Raw genomic sequence first — 18,693 nt, forward strand, 5'->3', positions numbered from 1 at the left:
ATAAAAATCATAACTGCCAATGGAAAACAGACTTTATTTCTCTTTTCAGTCTGTTAAAAACAAAATCTTAATAGAACACTTATTATAAAGAATTTATGGTGATATAAAGCAATATATATTCTTAAGCTATTAGAATGAAGCAAATGGAATAATAAGATATAATCCAAAAGAAGGCAAGAAAGAGAAAAGGAAGCACAGAACTGATGGAACGTATAGAAAGCAAATATTAAGATGGTAAATTTAAATTCAAATATATCAGTAATTATGTTCCTTATGAATTAATAAATGCTGCAATTAAATGAAAAAGACAATCAGAATTTTTTAAAGCTGTATGGCACTTTTAACAGATATATTTAATGAATAGGATTACAAAAAAGTTGAAAGTAAACAGAACAAACACCACCATGTAAAAATGCCTTTGGAAAAAAGCTTTCGTCACTATATAAATATTAAAGTAGATTTTAAAGTAAAATTTTACTAGCAGTAAAGAAGGATGGTTAATAATGACAAAAGGTTCATTTGATGCACAATTTATTATGACCATGTATAGTTTTTTTCTCTTTTAAAGTTGTATTGAAATATAGTTGATTTACAGTATTGTGATAATTTCTGCTGTACAACAAAGTGATTCAGTTATACAGTGACCATGTGTAGTTTATTACAAGAATATAGAACTGTCTTGACAATTGAAAATCAATCAGCATAATTCACATTAAAAAAATTAAGAAGTGGAGTTCCCATCATGGCGCAGTGGTTAACGAATCCGACTAGGAACCATGAGGTTGTGGGTTCGATCCCTGCCCTTGCTCAGTGGGTTAACGATCCGGCGTTGCCATGAGCGGTGGTATAGGTTGCAGACACGGCTCGGATCCCGCGTTGCTGTGGCTCTGGCGTAGGCCGGTGGCTACAGCTCCGATTCAACCCCTAGCCTGGGAACCTCCATATGCCGCAGGAGCGGCCCAAGAAATAGCAAAAAGACCAAAAAAAAAAAAAAAAATTAAGAAGTGTTGTAAGTTCACTATATACAAAAGAGCATTTTATAAAATGTTATATTTACGATTTTTTAATTAATTAATTTATTTGTCTTTCTGTCTTTTCTAGGGCCACACCGCGGCATGTGGGGGTTCCCAGGCTAGGGGTCTAATTGGAGCTGTAGCCACTGGCCTATATCAGAGCCACAGCAACACCAGATCTGAGCCACGTATGTGACCTACACCACAGCTCATGGCAACACCAGATCCTTAACCCACTGAGCGAGGCCAGGGATCAAACCCACAACTTCATTTTTCCTAGTCGGATTCATTAACCACTGAGCCATAACGGGAATTCCTATGATTTTTTATAAAAGAACCCTAAGCAAATTAGAAATACTAATCTAGTATTTTTTTGACACTTACTAATCTAGTATTTTTTTGACACTTACTAATCTAGTAAGTGTCAAAAAAAAAATCCTATGGCAAAAATTACTTAATGATAAACTACTAAAAAGTTTTACTCTGAAATCAGGACAAGAATGCCCACTATCACCACCTCTGTTCAGTGTTGTACTAGAGGACTTAGGAAGTATAAAAAGACTAGAAAAATAAATAATACAAAGTATAAAGATAAAAAAGAAAGAAATAAAACTATTCACAGATGATCTGATTATACACATAGAAAATCTGAAGGAATATACAGATGCAGTTGATAAATTAGTAAGTGAATTTAGCAAGGTCACTAGTACGAGGTCATTATACAGAATTTAGTCATCTATACACCAAAAACAAATGATTAAAAAATGATGGAGTTCCCATTGTGGCTCAGTGGGTTAAGAACCCAACATTGTCTCCCTGAGGATGTGGATTTGATCCCTGGCCTCACTCAATGGGTTAAAGATCTGTCATCACCACAAGCTGCTGCATAGGTCGTAGCTGTGGCAAAGGCCTGCATCTGTAGCTCTGATTCAACCCCTAGCCCAGGAAATTACATGTGCTACAGGTGCAGCCTTTTAAAAAAAAATGAAATTTTAAGCGATGTTATTTTGGTACTACTGATACTATTTAAAGTAGCACTAAAAAACATTAAATACTTAGGAATCTAATGTAAGATGTGTAAGACTACTACATGAATAGTCAAAACAGTATTAAGGATCATTAAAGGTACAAATAAATAGATATTTAGTGTTCTTGGACTGGAATACTCAATACTCTAAAACTTTGATTTCTCCAGATATTGATCTATAGATTAAATGCAGTACCAATCAAAATCCCAGCAAAATGTTTACAGAAATCGAAAAGACAATTCTGAGTCACATTAAAATTCTAAAGGGCAAAAGTAGTCAAGATAGTCTTATAGAATAGCAATACTACAAGATATCAAGACATTTTATAAAGCTATGGTAATTAAGGCACTATGGGATTCACACAGGGATTAAAAAAAACCGACATTGGAGCCAAGTAGGAAATATGGAGACATCTTGACTTATGAGAACACTTGGTTTGAGATAAAGATAGCACTTAAGAGCAGCGGATAAAAGCTGTTTTTTCAATAAATGGTGCTAGAGATTTATATAAGATGTATTTAATTTTGACCTCTATCTAAACAAAAATCGATTCTCATTGTTCTGTAGTTCTACATGTAAAACAATAAAGCTTCTAGAAGATAGGAAAATATCTTCATGACCTTGAAGTAGGGATTTCTCAAGACAGGAAAAACACTATCCATAGGGTAAAAGATCAATAAAGTAAGAAGTTCCATATATCAGAAGACATCATTAAAAGAGTAAAAAGGCAATAAGAAATGGCAGGAGAACTCACAAAAGAGGATATCCTGGTGGGCAATAAGTATATGAAAAGATGTTTGTGTGGTTGTTCGCATAACTGATGCCATTTTGGGCCCTTATAGTTTCTTCTGTTCTTTCACTGACCCTACCCAAGACTGTACTGTGCAGTGAATTGCTTGTCTATCATAAAGAGCTTTGTAGTTCTTAACAGTTATTTTTTAATGATCATTAGCACCAGGTGGCCTCTATGCTCTGTTAGTCCCCAAACAATGATCAAAACCTTCTGTGATGTATTCCCAGTGCTCATGAGAAACTAGTTAGTTACCTATTCATAAATCTTAACTTGAGAATGCACGTCCTGTTTCCAAGCACCTATCCCCATACCCTAGGTTAACTGTAAAATTGTCCCAGTGGTTCGTCAGTGGCTCAGAGTGCAGCTGTGAATGTTTCCTGATCATTGTTCTCCCAATCTAGATCCCACCCTGTAAAAACTGATCCACTGATTATATAGAGCTGCCTGTCTCATTTTTCGGTCTCAAGATACCTTCTCAGTTTGGTGGGCACTTTGGTTCACTCTACTCTCCAACAACACTCAGTCTATTAAGTCTTCAGATAAATACAAATCGAAGTCCCAATAACACTACCTTATACTTGCAAAAATGGCTAAAATTTAAAAGACCAACAATATAAAATACTAGTTTAAATGTTAAGCAAGTGGAACTCTATTGCTGATTAAACAACTTTGGAAAGCTGGCTGGCAGCATCTACTAAACCTCTAGACATGTGTTGATGCACAATCTGTTAGGTATCTATTGGAAATTCTACTCCATCTAGGAATGCACACATACTGCCAAAAGACAACTATAAGAATGTTCATGGCAACATTTTTCTTATATAATAAAAACTAGAAATGACTCAGAATCAACAATAGAAGAATAAATAATATAATCACCGTGGGATACTATACAGCAATGAAAATGAACAAACTACAGACACATGCATGGATGAATCTCATAAACATACCATTGAACAAAAGAAGCCACACAAAAGATTAAATTCTATTGGCTCCTTTTTTGTGACATTCCAAACAGGCAAAACTCATCCATATTGTTAGCAGTCAGAGACAGTGATAATCTTTGAGGAGGAAGAGGGAGGAATAGTGATTGGGAGGAGACGCAAAGGGATTTCAGGGATGGTGAAAACAGTCCATTTCTAGACCTAAGTGGTAGTGACATGGGTTTCTTTTTGTGTTAATTCATTTATGTTTTGAGCATTTATGTGTGTGTTGTTCTTTGATTAAAAAGTTTCCACAGCAGGGTAAATGGGTTTATCTTTCATTGCTATGTGAGACTGGTATTGAGAGTAGTCTCTGCTGGTCTTCAGACTCTATGCTATTTTCCCCAGCACCAGTGGCTCTTCAGCTGTCACTCAACCCCATGCCTGGAACCAGGAAAGTCTTTAGACCTTGTGTGTAGCAGAGCATGGTTGTGGTGCTTGTGCCCCATGGAAAGAGGGGAAGGGGACAGAGGTTAAGGGGTGTGCTGATTCTTTCCTGGTTACTGAGACAGTCAGTACCTGAAGCCATTAAGCATTGCTCACTCATCTAATATACAAAATCACTGTAGTATCTAGAAGCAAGTGGGGCAAAAAAGATAATCAAGTGGAGTTAGTAATAGAGGGACCTAATAATAGAACTGGTTTTCATGTCTTCGGGGATGATTATGTCTGCAGCCAGGTACCTTGATCAGTTTGTGGTATAGAGAAATACAGCCTATAACTTGTGAAGCACCAAAGTGCTAGACTTTCAGAATGCTTCCAAGGTATCTCTGGTTAGGTATGCTGTCTCTGGTTAGGTATGCTATCTCTGGAAAGTTAAATTGGCATTCAGTAAAGCCACTGAAGATTATGATTTATGTGACCATAAACTGGATTTTCTCTCCCTGCTCTCAGCACTGGCTTATAACAAAGTAACAGATTAAAAGGGATTGTTATATGTTGGGAGAATTTAAGAAGCAGTACTCTGCTCCTGTGATCTGGAGGGTTCCTGGGAAGTTGTGATAATTGCACACTGATTTGTGCACTGAAAATGGTTAACAAGTAAGTTTTATGTTAAATATATTTTACCACAATAAAAAAAAATCCACACACACAAAAAAGATGTGGGGTTAGAGGTTAGTTAGGAGGTTGTTAATATGAACTCTCTCTAGTCTAATATTTATAAATAAACTAAAGGAAAGAAATGCTTTGAAAGCCACCTGTCTTATACTTACCAATCTCTAAAACCAAAGTGCTCCTGTCTGTTTTTTGTTTTCCCAGCATCACATCCTGTAACTTTATGAGCTAATCTTTTTAAAATGATCATCAACATGGAATATTAATAAAATATTTAAACTCACTTGACATTTGAACACAGTTTTCATACCAAAAATCATTTGGTTTTGATTTTTTGTCCTTTCACCATCTCTGGCAGTCTAACACCAGTGTCCTCTATTCTCTGTTTGTCATTTCCTCAGTCTAATAAATAAGTTGACAGCTTGATTTGTCATTCTCATAAAGTTGACATCAATACATATTATGATATTTACTTTCTTGTATTCTCTCTCTGCCCCATTTCTTTTTTCTTCTCCTTTCCCCACCCCTCACCCATCCCAATCATTTTCCCTTTCATGCCCCTGAAGCTATCCTGGCCTTTTAGTTGTACCTCAAGCTGTACAGGACAGTAGTTTACCAAGAGTGGCCCGCTGCTATCGACACAATCGCCTGCCTGTTGTATGTTGGAAGAATTCAAGAAGCGGTACCCTGCTCCTCCGATCTGGAGGATTCCACGGGAAGGGAGTAGTTGGTCTTTTTAAATCACAGAACTCCCCTCAGGCAGGTAAGCAGTTCTCTACAACATTATTCTGATCCTTCCACTGTGGAGTATTCCAAAAAATAAAGTAAGTAAAATCTGGAAATGCTAGTTGTGCCCTTTGATCAAGCTTCTTACACATAGACCTTTCCACTGTGCTGTGTACAGCATATACAACTTAAACAAGAAGTAGACTTGAACTTGACATCTTACTTAACATGTCTGTATTTGGATTTTTATAGAAATTAACATAGTCAAGTCTCGGTTCTAGGCTGTTTTCATTTCAGCAAACCAGATTATCTACAGATGGAAACAGATTATACTAATCTCTTTCTTTTCTTTTGGAAAGCATCCAAATATATTTAACAGCCTCAGAAGCAAAAAAGGATTCTGTCCCATGTAGTTTGAGATAGCCTGTCTCATTCTTATAAGTCACACACACATTAGTCAGCAAACTAATGACCACAATGCTGCTTAATAGCTCTCAAGCCAGAGAGGTTTTTAGGAAGCTAAAGGCTGGCCAGCTTAAGAAAAAAGATATACTAAGTGCCACTACCCATTTTCTGGGGATATTTTTTGAGCAGTATGTTTTGAGGTCTTGAAGTCAATCAGGAGTTATATTTTGTTAACCTTTCTCACATAACTTCTAGCTTAAAGTAGATGTTTAATAAAATTAAAGGACCACTAAGATATTAGATCCAATTTAGGGATGGCTGCATTCTTTCTCTTTGGAAATGAGGTAACTCAAGTTCAGTGGCTCAGTAGGTAGAACCGTGGTGCTGTTGTTTCTGTTTTTTTCTTTTTGGCCACACCCACAGCATGTGGAAGTTCCTGGGCCAGGGATCTTGAATCCATACCACAGTTGGCAGTTTGCACCACAGCTGCAGCAGTGCCAAATCCTTAACCTTGTGTGTTACACAGGAACTTGAACCATGTGCTTTTTTGACACTTTTTTTTTTTTTTTTTAATTCTCATCCATTCCCTCTTGAAAGTTAAAAGTTGGCCAGAGTATCTTTGATCATTCAGTTGACTGAGGGCATTTCACATATAACACTATATTATTATTGGTGGTGTTATTCCATCTGGCTTGGTGTTTCAACACTGGTATAATTGAAGGCAGTTGGCTTTTAACTGCATCTGCTCTGAGGAATCCTCCCAAGCCACGAAATAGGTATAATAGAACGCAGCATATAGAGGTTACATAAAGTGAGTGAATCATTTTAGGAGCATTAAAGAGCATATTACTGAGCTTTTAATTGGAAAAAAATTGAAACTGATTTATTCCACTGGTTTCTGATTTTTTAATCTAATATAAATTTACTATATTTCATATTGAGCTCATGAATTTGCTTATTTTAATATCTTTAAAATTGGGATACAACTTATAATTCATGTGATCAGAAAGAATGTATCCTGGTTTAAATGGGCAGTTTTTTATTCTTAGTATGCAAAATAATTGATAACTTTTTAGAGTTTATAAAATATGATGGCAGCTTAAAGGTGATGAAATATAATAATATAATAATAATTATTTCCTCTTCAAGTTGTAAGAAAGTTTGCTAATATCTATTGTCCCTCTTTTTTTATTACTCAATGAATTTATTATATTTATAGTTGTACAATGATCATCACAATCTAATTTTACAGGATTTCCATCCCACAACCCCAGTGCATCACCCTACTCCCCAAACTGTCTCTTTTGGAAACCATAAGTTTTTCAAAGTCTGTGAGTCAGTATCTGTTTGCAAAGAAGTTCATTGTGTCTTTTTTTCAGATTCCACATGTCAGTGAAAGCATTTGATGTCTGTGTCTCATTGTCTGACTGACTTCACTCAGCATGATAATTTCTAGGTCCATCCATGTTGCTGAAAATGCCAGTATTTCGTTCCTTTTGATGGCTGAGTAATATTCCATTGTCTATATGTGCCACATCTTCTTGATCCACTCCTCTGTCGATGGACATTTAGGTTGTTTCCATGTTTTGGCTATTGCAAATAGTGCTGCAATGAACATTGGAGTACTTGTGTCTTTTCGAGTCGTGGTTTTCTCTGGATAGATGCCCAGGAGTGGGATTGCTGGATCCAATGGTAGTTCTATTTTGAGTTTTCTGAGGAATCTCCATACTGCTTTCCACAGTGGTTGCACCAATTTACAATCCCACCAACAGTGTCATAGGGTTCCTTTTTCTCCACGCCCTCTCTAGCACTTATTGTTTATAGACTTTTGGATGATGGCCACTCTGGCTGGTGTAAGGTGGTACCTCATAGTGGGTTTGATTTGCATTTCTCTAATAATGAGTGATGTTGAACATCTTTGCACGTGTTTTTTGGCCATCTGTGTGTCTTCTTTGGAGAATTCATCTGTTTAGATCTTCTGCCCATTTTTTGATGGGGTTGTTTGGGGTTTTTTTAGTATTGAGCGGTAGGAGGTGTTTATAAATTTTGGAGATTTAGTGAGTCCTTCCCAATGCTGCTTTAAAGTGCCTGGGCCAATTGCAGTGATTCTGTTTTACCCTACACAAGCCGGGCTCAGACTGCCTCCAACTCAGAATTGTTCTCACCGTTATTTCCATCTTTGCATACTTTTTTTTTTTAATGGCTGCACCCATGGCATATGGAAGTTTCCAGGCCAGGGATCAAATCTGAGCCACAGCTGCAACAACATCAGATCTTTAACACACTGCATGGGGCCAGGGATTATACCTGCACCGCCACAGAGATAACACCGGATCCTTAACCCACGGTGCCACAGTGGAAACTCCAGGACAAGAGAGGTTAGCAGTAGCTAATTCTGTCTTCTCATCTTCCTCCACTCTTCCCACAACCCCCTCTATGTTCATGCCCCTGTTAGGCCTGTGTGACAGAAGTGTAATAAAGTTACTGGTGTTGGTAAATTCTCACTTCGGCTCATTCTGGGATGCCGAAGGAACCTGCTCCATCCTCTGCTCCCAAACAGTAGCTTGGATGAGGTGGTTGGGGAAGATGATCAAGGAGATGCTGTGCCTTGTGAATCTTTATTTGGAGTTGGTTGGATACTGAGAAGCTATATCTGTGCTTGGAAGGACAGCCATGTGCTGGTTTTCTAGACCTGGGCTCTTTCTGGGAAGATGATGAAGCATTCAAGAAGTAGGTGTGGTGAAACCAATATCATAGGAGGATTATCCATGTAATGGTTGGGAGCTTTAAGTGGGGCTGGTTTCTGTATTTGGGTGTGGTAACTTAAAAACTACATAGAAAGAACAAGCTTATGTATATAGAGAGAGCCTGTTATTAACATAGAGATAGTTTGTTTTATTTAATATGTTTTCCTTTTATAGCTCCTACCTCCTCTTTAGAATCTTCCAGTAGCATAGAACAAGAAAAGTACTTGCAAGCCTTGCTGAATGCAGTTTCCGTCCATCAGAAACTCAGTGGCAATAACACCCTTACTGTCAGGCCAGCACTTGCTCTGTCTCCAGGTAAGATTTAGTAATACTTTTCTTTTCGACAAATATGAAAGGTCATATTCACTCCTAGGGTTAGTCTCTATGTTGTTACTTCAACATAACTCCTTAATATGTTACCTTGAGTCTATAACTTTAGCTTCTTTAATTTAGAAATCAAGGAACCACTATTAACTTCTAGTAAACAGTAACCAAATTTAGGGATTCAGTTATTTCCTTTTTGAAAGAATAATCAGAGAGGTGGTGGGAAACATAAAGTCAGCTGGGTCTTTTTTTTCCTGGAATCTGTTTTACATGGACTTTAAAATATTATAGAATTGAATGTGTAAGTTGACCATCTGTTTATTTAAATGTATCTTTATTAAACTCATCATGCCTAAGTTTGAGATTCCTGAAGTTTCTGCAGCCTTTTATGATTTACAGTACAGTTTGTTTTCACTAGATTCGGATGAAGCCATTAAGACTTGTACTAATATTCTGTTTCAGTTATCATGTGATGGAACCCCAAAGGGTTCATGTAGAGGTAACCCCAATGTGTTAGACACAGGAGCATGTGACTTGAGAAGCTGGTCTCCTTGGCTTACTCAGCTATTTGAATTCGTTCACCATAAGCAGAAAGCGGCTTTCCTTGTAAAGTAACACCATGCATGCCTTGCTTCATTTATCATTAAACTCTCTGATTGCACTTGCCAAACCTAACTCTCTGTAATCTTGCAAAAGTGTGTATCTCTGAGGAAATAGTAACAGTGCCTTGTTATTGCTATTAAAGCTTTGGGTACTTAAAAAAGTACAATGTTTGGCAGCAATTAGACACGCTACACATGAAGATAACTTTTTTGTCATTTGAGTAATGTTAACCCAAACGCCATGGTTTTTGTTCTTCTTTTTGGCTGACTTTAGGGACTGAAAGGAGGACTTCAAGAGTGTCCACTGTGCTTAAGCAGGTAGTGCCAGGACATTTGGATGTAAACCCATCCAATAGCTTTGCTCGAGGAGGTTAGTAAGATTGATTTTATAACTGAGCACTGATACAACCTTAAAAGCAGAACACTTTTTTTCTAGGTAATGATACATTAAATCAACTAATTGTGGTTAAAATTTTAAATCACCCTTTTCTAAATGAATGATCAAATTTATTACTAGTGTGGTGACAGATGGGTTTAGCCTCATGGGACAAGAGGTATAATAATTGCTGAAATCTTACTGATGTGTTTGGAAGCCCCAGGAGGGGAGGGAGCACGTCTGAATGGCAACCCGGCCCTGGCAGCCCTGCATGGTCCTTCCAGCATGCAGGGAGGAAGACTGAGCACAGAAGCAGAAAAGCCAGGGAGTCAAGATCCCAGACTCAAAGGCTGTGCCTCCAGTGCCTGATACTTTTACTCGTCTTCTCTGAAATGCTAGTTTGAGCAATAAGAAGAAAATGGTTCAGAATCAACATACTCTTGTTTTACAAAATTCACTTCCTTTAGAAAGCCAAGATTACTGTGCACATCTCTTGGCAGCCATGTTGATTCCTTAGGTACTTTTCTGCCTACCGTTTTCTGTGATTGTAGAATCTCCTAAGAGCCTTCCACCTCCTTCAGTCGTCTTCCTAATTAGGCATTAAGGTCCTTGTATTAGTTTGCTAGGGCCAATGTAACAAAGTGCCACAAACCACACGGCTTAAGCAACTACTGTCACACAGTTCTGGAGGCTAGAAGTCCAGAATCAAGATGTCAGGGTTGGTTCCTTCTGAGCGCTGTGAGGAATGATCTGTTCCCTGCCTTGCCCCTAGCTTCTGCTGGTGTGCTAGCAATCTTGGGCGTTCCTTAGCTTGTAGAGGCATCAGCCGTATCTTTGCCTTCATTTTTCCATGACATTTTCCCTGTGTGTCTCTCTCTGAGCTTTCCCGTTTATGAGGACACCAGTCATACAGAATTAGCAGCCCATCCCACTCCAGGATGACCTCATCTTCACAGATTACGTCTGCAGTGACCCTGTTTCCAAATGAGGTCACATTCTGAGGTATTAGGAGCTGAGACTACAACATAAAGAATTTTGGCAGAGAGTTGAGGGGACGCGGTTCGACCCATAACAGTCATGTATCACTTTTTTCCTGAATATTTAAAATAGTTTTTTTTTTTAATTCAACATAGACACTTCACTCTTCTCATCATTTCTTTCTTAGTGAATTTGAACTAAAACATCATTCAATGACTTTCTCCTAAGGTTTCTGGTGTTTCTGTTGCTGAGAATTCCTTTCAGAATTTGGTTCAAGGTTGCAGTTCTCCTTACTGCTTTATTTGCCATCTGAAAGCTTCTATTAGCAGGCATGTCAGCAATTTTTTCTCTTTAACTTTTAGTAGAAGGCAGCTTCTGGCATATCTCTGGTTAGTTGACGCCCTCCCTGTCCCCAACCCTGCTCTTGAGTTTTGCCTTTGTTAACTTCATCAGCAACACATTATCTATTCCTTCAATTCCTTCATTTGGCCAGGTGACCTGTAATACAAATTTTGGTACAAAACTGTCTCTCTTTAGGCTCATGGATATTCACCAATCTGTTTTCTTATTTTTTTTGGGGGGAGGGGGTGTTGTTTATGGCCGCACCTATGACGTATGGTAGTTCCTGGGCCAGGGATTGAATCCAAGCCATAGCTTCGACCTACACCACAGTGCAGCAATGCCGGATCCTGTAACCTACTGCCCTAGGCCAGGGATCAAACCTGTAGGTCCACAGCAACCTGAGCCTCTGCAGTCAGGTTTTTAACCCACTGTACCACAGCAGGAACTCCACCAATCTGTTTCAACTACAATATCTTCTTATTTTTTTATATTGGCCTCATACTCCCAGCTTTTTTTATACAAGGGGATTACATTCTAGTTGTGAGTCCATTCTTTGCTATTCTCAAAGGTATGTGGAAGGCTGTACTCACATTTTAGTGTTAAAATCTCCTATTTAATTTGTTTCTGACCCTTCCTATGCATAATTAGGCCATAAGTATTATTTCTGACCCCTTCCTAGATATTTTCTTCTGAAAATTATTGTAAATTTAGTGTGCTTCCTTTTGACAGTCCTTTGCTGCTAACCACATCCCCTTCAATCTGGTGTCTTAAGCAAGGATCCAGAACCCAAATCTCATTATTTCATCACTTAATTCTTCACTCCCAAAGCCTCCAAATCTTCCAAGGTCCTGGTAATTAATTAGAAAATGAGATATGGCTGTTTCCTGGCACCTTCAACTTCTATGATCCCTCCAGCTGCTTCTTTTGTTTCTTCTGACAGCATCATCCCTCCTCACATAGAGCAGTAGGAACGGACTGGGGCAAAGCCAGTTTGAGAAATCTCAGAAGATTCCCTGTTAACATGAATATGGCAGGCAGACACACACTCACATTGGCCATGGCAAGACTATGTATAGACACTTGGCTGCCCTTGCTGTTAGATAATTTCCTTGTTCCCCCCCAAGTACAGAGCTTCTTGATTCTTCCAGAGAGCTAGGTACCATTTCTCCAGCAGTTCCTCATTTATGCTATGTGGGAAGAGCTTCCTATCTTGAATCTCCCTCCTAACCTCCTTTTTTCTGTATTTCCACTGGTTTTCCATTCCTTTCATTGTCATAGGGTCTTGATAACAGTTTCCTTATGTTATTTCCATTGTGTGCCTTTCCACTCTGGTGAGCCAGGGTTTAGATTGAATTCCACCTTCTCCTTCACCCTTTTTTAGTCCGACTGGTCACTTAGCATTGAGCATGCATGTTGAGCAGTTCCTGAGGCAGGGGAAGCAAGCTTTTTGACTCAAGAGCCAGTTAAGAAAAAATGAAAATATGAATAGATCACGTTGTTTTTCATTTAAAATTACAATAGTTTTTGTGCCCCATGGTGAAAATGCACATACTTGCAACTTGAATAAATTATCTTGTGTAGAAAAATGCTATGATAAAATCTGCCTCTTAAATGTAAAAATGAAATAGCTGGTATATTTGAGAATTAGCCGTGTGGAAGCAGCTTTTTTTTTTCTTTTATCCTTTTTCTTTTTTGGCTGCCCCTTGGCATATGGAGTTCCCAGGCCAGGGATCAGAACCAAGCCACAGTTGCGACCCATACTGCAGCTACAACAATGCCAGATCCTTTAACCCACTGTGCCAGGCCAGGGATCGAACCTGCATCCTGGTGCTGCAGAGACACCACTGCCAATCCCATTGTGCCACAGCAAGAACTCCTGGAGATAGCTTTTTGATTTTTCATCCTTTACATTTCCATAGCCCTTCTTCTACAGTGTTGTTTTCTCCTTGAAATAACCTCCAGGACAGGTACTTTAAGAAGCTTTGAGAGATGAAATGACTTGGCTAAGATCTCTTAGCAGATGACACCATAACTGACACTAGAATTAATTCAGCCTATTTCAGCGCGGCATTCACGGAATATAGCTTTTACCTCATGCACTGTTACTTAGGCATAAGGTCCCATTGATAAATACAATACCCTGTCCCCACATCCAACCCAGGCATCTGCTTTCCTTCTCTCCTTTGATCTGAACAGAGTAGAGGGAACAATACCAGTGCTTAAGAAATGCTCGTGCTCTGACCAGCAGTGCAATCCCACGGGTGGGATGAACTGTATCACTTCCTCCCTGAAACAGTCCCTTTAGCCAGACCCTGCTGGACAGAGCCAGGGCACATGCTTGCTTAGGTGACAACACTAAGAATTTAGCTCAGTTACGTTTAAATTCAAACTGAAACCCTACCATTTAGTGTGTAATATTAAACAATTTAGGAAACCTCTAAATCATCAGTGTCCTCATGGAGATAATCATAGTATTCTAGCTTTAGAGTCTGTGAGAGGAATGAATGAAATATTATATGTAGAGTACTTAGTTACTGGCTCATAATAATAAGAGCTCAATAAATGTTCCATTATTATTGATGCGATTATTATCATTATTGCTGCTTAATACTCCACAGAAATGGGAGGAAAGTCTACTTTTGCATTAACATTGCCTTTAGCCAATTGCTTCTCACTGGCAAAGGCAAAAGCAGTTATGCCTTAGGCCTAGACCAGTAACTTTCAAACGTTTTTGATCATGACTCATAGTAAGAAATCCTTTTATATCCATATGTGTATGTACATATTCATTTTATATCACAATCCAGGTAGTGCTAAGTCACAAGACAAAATGTATGTAGACTACAACAAAAGTGTCATGAAGCAAACTCTTCTATACTACGTGCAAATGCACATAATAAATTCTAATGTTTCACTTCTTTAAAAATACTGATTTAACCAATTAAAATGATCTCACAAACCGCTAAGGAGGATCCTCAATTTTGGAAAAATGCTCTGGACACATATTTGACACCTAGGAATCACTCAGGAAGCTAAGTAGACCTCACTACCAATGCAGTAATGGAACGCCTTTGGTTAGCACGACTGTCAGATGGAATTACAGTTCTCAAAGTCCTGAGCTGACCCCATATAGCACAGATCATTTTCTTACTGCTGATTTTCTGCTAGGTGATAAAAGCTTGGCAGTTTTTCATTAATGAGGCTCTGTTTGAAAAAGTGCTTGTGTTTTAAATGTAATACCCTTCTTTTCATTCTTTTAGGGTAAATAATTGAGTTGAAGATAAAGTAGAACCACAACAGCTCACATGTATCAGTTTTTAAAAAGAAAATAATCAACAAATATTCACAACACCTGCATATCATGCTCTCAGCATGGATACAAGACAAAGTGTGACTAGGTCCCTGCCCTCTGGAGCACACAGTCAAGTAGAATAAAATATGCAAATAATGACAATGCAATGGGATCAGAGTTCAAATAGAGCTCTGTAGGACTTTAGGGACAGTCAGGAATGCTTTTCAGAGGAATTCACATTGTTCCTGGATCTTAAGGAATAAGGAGTTTCTCAGGTGAAGAAATGGAAGAGGTCATTGCAGGCTGAGGGAATAGCATCAGAAAATGATGTTTAGGGAACAGTATCTCAGAATCAGTCAGAATATCACAGCTGCTCAGGCATCACCATAAGCATTTAATGATCCATATTCCAGTAGGAAAGCTCAAAACCTAAACAGGAAGGAGAGTAGCCAGCTAGCACACCGGAGGCCTTGTGCCTTTTTCATGCTGTCCCAGGTCTTTGTTCTGTCTTATAGTAAGTGGCATTCTCTGGACAATCAGCCAGCACCTCTGCGGCTCTTAGCTTTCTGATTTCCTTTGTCCCCTAAATCCGTCAATGCCCTTTATTTCCTGCCTACAAAGGAGTGAGGCAAATATGAAAAATCACTTCTGATGATTTTTCTTTTATCAAATTATGTCATATTTTATGCAGTTTTGAAATGTATAGCTTAAAAAGACTACTGTTAATGTTTTTAATCGTGAATAAATACAGAATCATTTTCTTTAAGGGACTTGAGCAGTTCCTTTGTGCAGGAAAGAATATAACGATAACTTACTGCTCACCATTTTTGTTATTACCAGGGAAAGTTTGCCGTAGCTACAAAGTGCTTGCTCTCTGTCGGAAAAAAGCAATATTACTCAAATTACAAAAGCATTATCTTTGACACTGCCTATCATTTTGGTGCAAGTAGGGATTTTAGGAGAAGTCATTACGTCAGTCATCACACAAGCTGTATTTTTAGTGGCATTGGGTATTGTCACAGGGTCATAAGTTTTTGCTGCTCATAACTGTTTATGAAAAATAAATGGAATTTCCAAATGAAAAGAGAAAAAATAAGGTAGCGTGGCAATGCTTAATGCTCTACTGCAAAAACATGCCCTTAGTTATTCCAAATGGTTGTTAGAGCTTCATTCCTGATGTAATGTCCAGCTCAAAGAACAAGTGTTGTACAACACGTAGAATTTGCCAATCAGCCTGCTAAATACCAGGGCCAATGTATTCCTAACATATACCCCCCTCCCCAAATTCCTTAATTTTTATTCTAAAAATTTATTTCCAAACGACAACCTCCAAAAGCTTATTCCATTTGGTATAATTTTTTCGTGGCACTCTCTGCTGTGCTGTCCATTTCATTGTGCTTACAATATTTATAAACAAGAGCTGAAATTTCATTTAACAGGCACTCGGTTCATCTTTTTTGTGTGACTGTGCAGCTTCTTATTTGTTAATCAGATCTTCTGCTTTTATTATATTTACCTTTTTCCCCTATTGTTAACTTTTTTTAAAATTAACCTATTCCTCTCTAATTCAATTTGCTCTGATGTTTGCTGCTGTATACATTTCATTCCTCCTTCTGTCTTTAATCTTACCTGCCAGTGCATGGGTACAGAGATAAATGTTTTTACTCAGTCAGATCCCAAATCTTCAGCTAAGGGAAGAGTCCATAATCAAGGTACTGTATTATCTGTCCTGCTGTGTCACTCTTTTTAACCATCTTCATATGAAAGCGTATGTGTTACAAGCGACCTTTTCCACATTTGTTTGTCAAATTAGATTATTTATTCTCATCCACATTCTGAATTCCCTCTGTGATTCCATTTTTTTTAAATTAACTCTTGCCATAATATCTAAGAAAGCTTATAGGTTATAATAGATTCATCCACGTTAAGCAGAAATATACAAAACTTTTTCTTGAGAACTGGTCTCCTGACCCTAATAGACGTTTATAAAGAGAGAAGCAGATGTGATGTTATGGTAAATTCTAGTCACCTAGAAACATGGCTTTTTAACACTTGGCAAAAGAAGTTAAAGCTTCTCAAAAAGCCTTTCCAAACCTAGAGAACGTGCTTTAGGGGCGCAGGGGCAGTGTTCTGTGCCCCTGGGGCCCCGTCACCAGCCTGAACACCGTAGTCTGTGGGCGTTTATAAGAAACCCTGTTATTTTGAAGGTGCTACAGGGCTAGTCAAATTTGGGACTTAGTATATGCCTTTGTGTTTGGATATTTAATATTCGATAGTCTCACTTGAATATAGAAATCCTTGACTTCTCTAATTAATATCATTAAAGTCAGCTCATGAGATTTTTCCAGTAGCTTAGCTTTACCTTTTCCCTTAGAAGGCATCTGCTTCTGACTTTAACTTTTAAATAAGGCCTCCCAAGATTCAATGAAGTGCACATTACTAAATTTATTAATTTCTCACCATTTTTCCTGGATCCTGGGGTGGGGGGAAGATGACAGTGTAACCTTTAATGGCTTAAAACTACAGCATTCTGGCATGATACACAAATACTCTAAATCCAGCCTCAGATTTTAATGAATTTAGTAAAGTTCTAATTTATATCTTAATCTGGACTTCTTGTTGAATTGGCTGGCTAAAGTAGAAGAATGTTCCTTAGAAATTTACTCCATGTCCTCCTCCCTAGGCTTTATCATTGCCTCCTGCCCACACCTTTTCATTCCTAGTGTCAGTACCTTCTCTCTGTGTATGGCCTCAGTATTTACTTACTTATAGGTTTTAGGTCCCTCCAAGCCAAGTGATTTTTGGAATGTTATATTGAATAATGCTTATGTGATATAAAAGTAAATGATAAATGACCAGTGTGATCCATGATTAATAAGATGAATTAACTTGATTATTACCTCTCAAACTGTACCTACAGAGCATGCATCTTTTTCCCTCTTCAGTGGTGTTCTCACATCAGATTATCTCACGAATTATTTTGACTTTTGTGAAGGTGTTTGGGCAAGTCTTCGCTCTAGCACTCGCCTGATCAGCTCTCCAACATCTTTCATTGACGTTGGTGCCAGGCTGGCAGGCAAGGATCACTCGACCTCCTTCAGTAACAGCACTTACCTGCAAAACCAGCTCTTGAAACGCCAAGCGGCCCTTTATATATTTGGTGAAAAGTCGCAGCTAAGGGTAAGATTTCTTTTTCTCACTTAGAAACTTCACAGCTACATGAAGACAGTTTATAAAACTTATTTCATAAACCAGTTTTCCTAGAATTTTTTTTTTTTTTGAGCATGGATTCTTAACCTGGAGTTAATAATCTCAAAAAAAAAAAATTAGCTCATGTATGTATGTATATAAAACATATACTTTTAGAGAGATACATTTGCATATACACATGCATATTTATTAGCATGAAAATAAGTACTTATAATCATTTAAAAGATCAGTATAAACATGAGGAATATTAGAAAGTGTACCTAAAATAAAATATTATTATTCAGGCTATGTTTTTCCACTGCCTTTAGTTCAGCTTCCATAGGAATCAGTGCCTGTGGCAAAACAGATGGCTTTGTTCTTATAAACCTGATGATAAAGCTACAGGAAGGAAGAAGAGTGGAAAAGTGCATAAGGAGGCAAGGGAAGGCCAAAATAAATTTCATTACTACTGACAGGTGTGTGGGAAATAAAAGTATTTGCTAGTTCAGAAATTCCCTTAAAGTTTAATCCAGTGCCCCAGTGAGCACTGGACAATCTAGACAGACCTTCAGGTGAACTGTAGAATGAAGGCTGTGAGCAGGACCCCACATGTCTGGTCCTCAAGATGCCAGTGACTGGGTTAGCTCTTCCGTGGCAAGCTGGCTTTGCTGCAGTCACAGTCACCAACCTTTAGGGCAGAGGGAATGAAACTGCTGTGTAATGCTCAGTTTTTCCATATGCACACATCTTCTGATACAGCAGATAATTTTATATCCAGAAAATAGTTGGAACACTTTTCAATAGTAGTCCAGGATTGTCTGCACAGCCTCCTTAGCACC

General features: G+C 38.2%; 1 protein-coding gene across 3 annotated transcripts in view; it reads left to right on the forward strand.

Annotated features, from left to right (window-relative positions):
• SBF2 (SET binding factor 2) overlaps positions 1 to 18,693 on the forward strand; it is a 449,069-nt gene that overhangs the window by 389,874 nt on the left and 40,502 nt on the right. For 2 of the 3 annotated variants that reach the window (XM_005661131.3, XM_013994573.2), the window contains 4 exons: positions 5,440 to 5,636; positions 8,926 to 9,066; positions 9,952 to 10,047; positions 17,661 to 17,845. In XM_005661131.3, coding sequence (XP_005661188.2) covers positions 5,440 to 5,636; positions 8,926 to 9,066; positions 9,952 to 10,047; positions 17,661 to 17,845 — 619 coding nt within the window. The remainder of the gene's footprint in view (positions 1 to 5,439; positions 5,637 to 8,925; positions 9,067 to 9,951; positions 10,048 to 17,660; positions 17,846 to 18,693) is intronic. The other variant, XM_003122980.5, reaches the window with a different exon arrangement.

The sequence above is a fragment of the Sus scrofa genome, chromosome 2, assembly GCF_000003025.6.
Source record: "Sus scrofa isolate TJ Tabasco breed Duroc chromosome 2, Sscrofa11.1, whole genome shotgun sequence".
NCBI lineage: Eukaryota > Metazoa > Chordata > Mammalia > Artiodactyla > Suidae > Sus > Sus scrofa.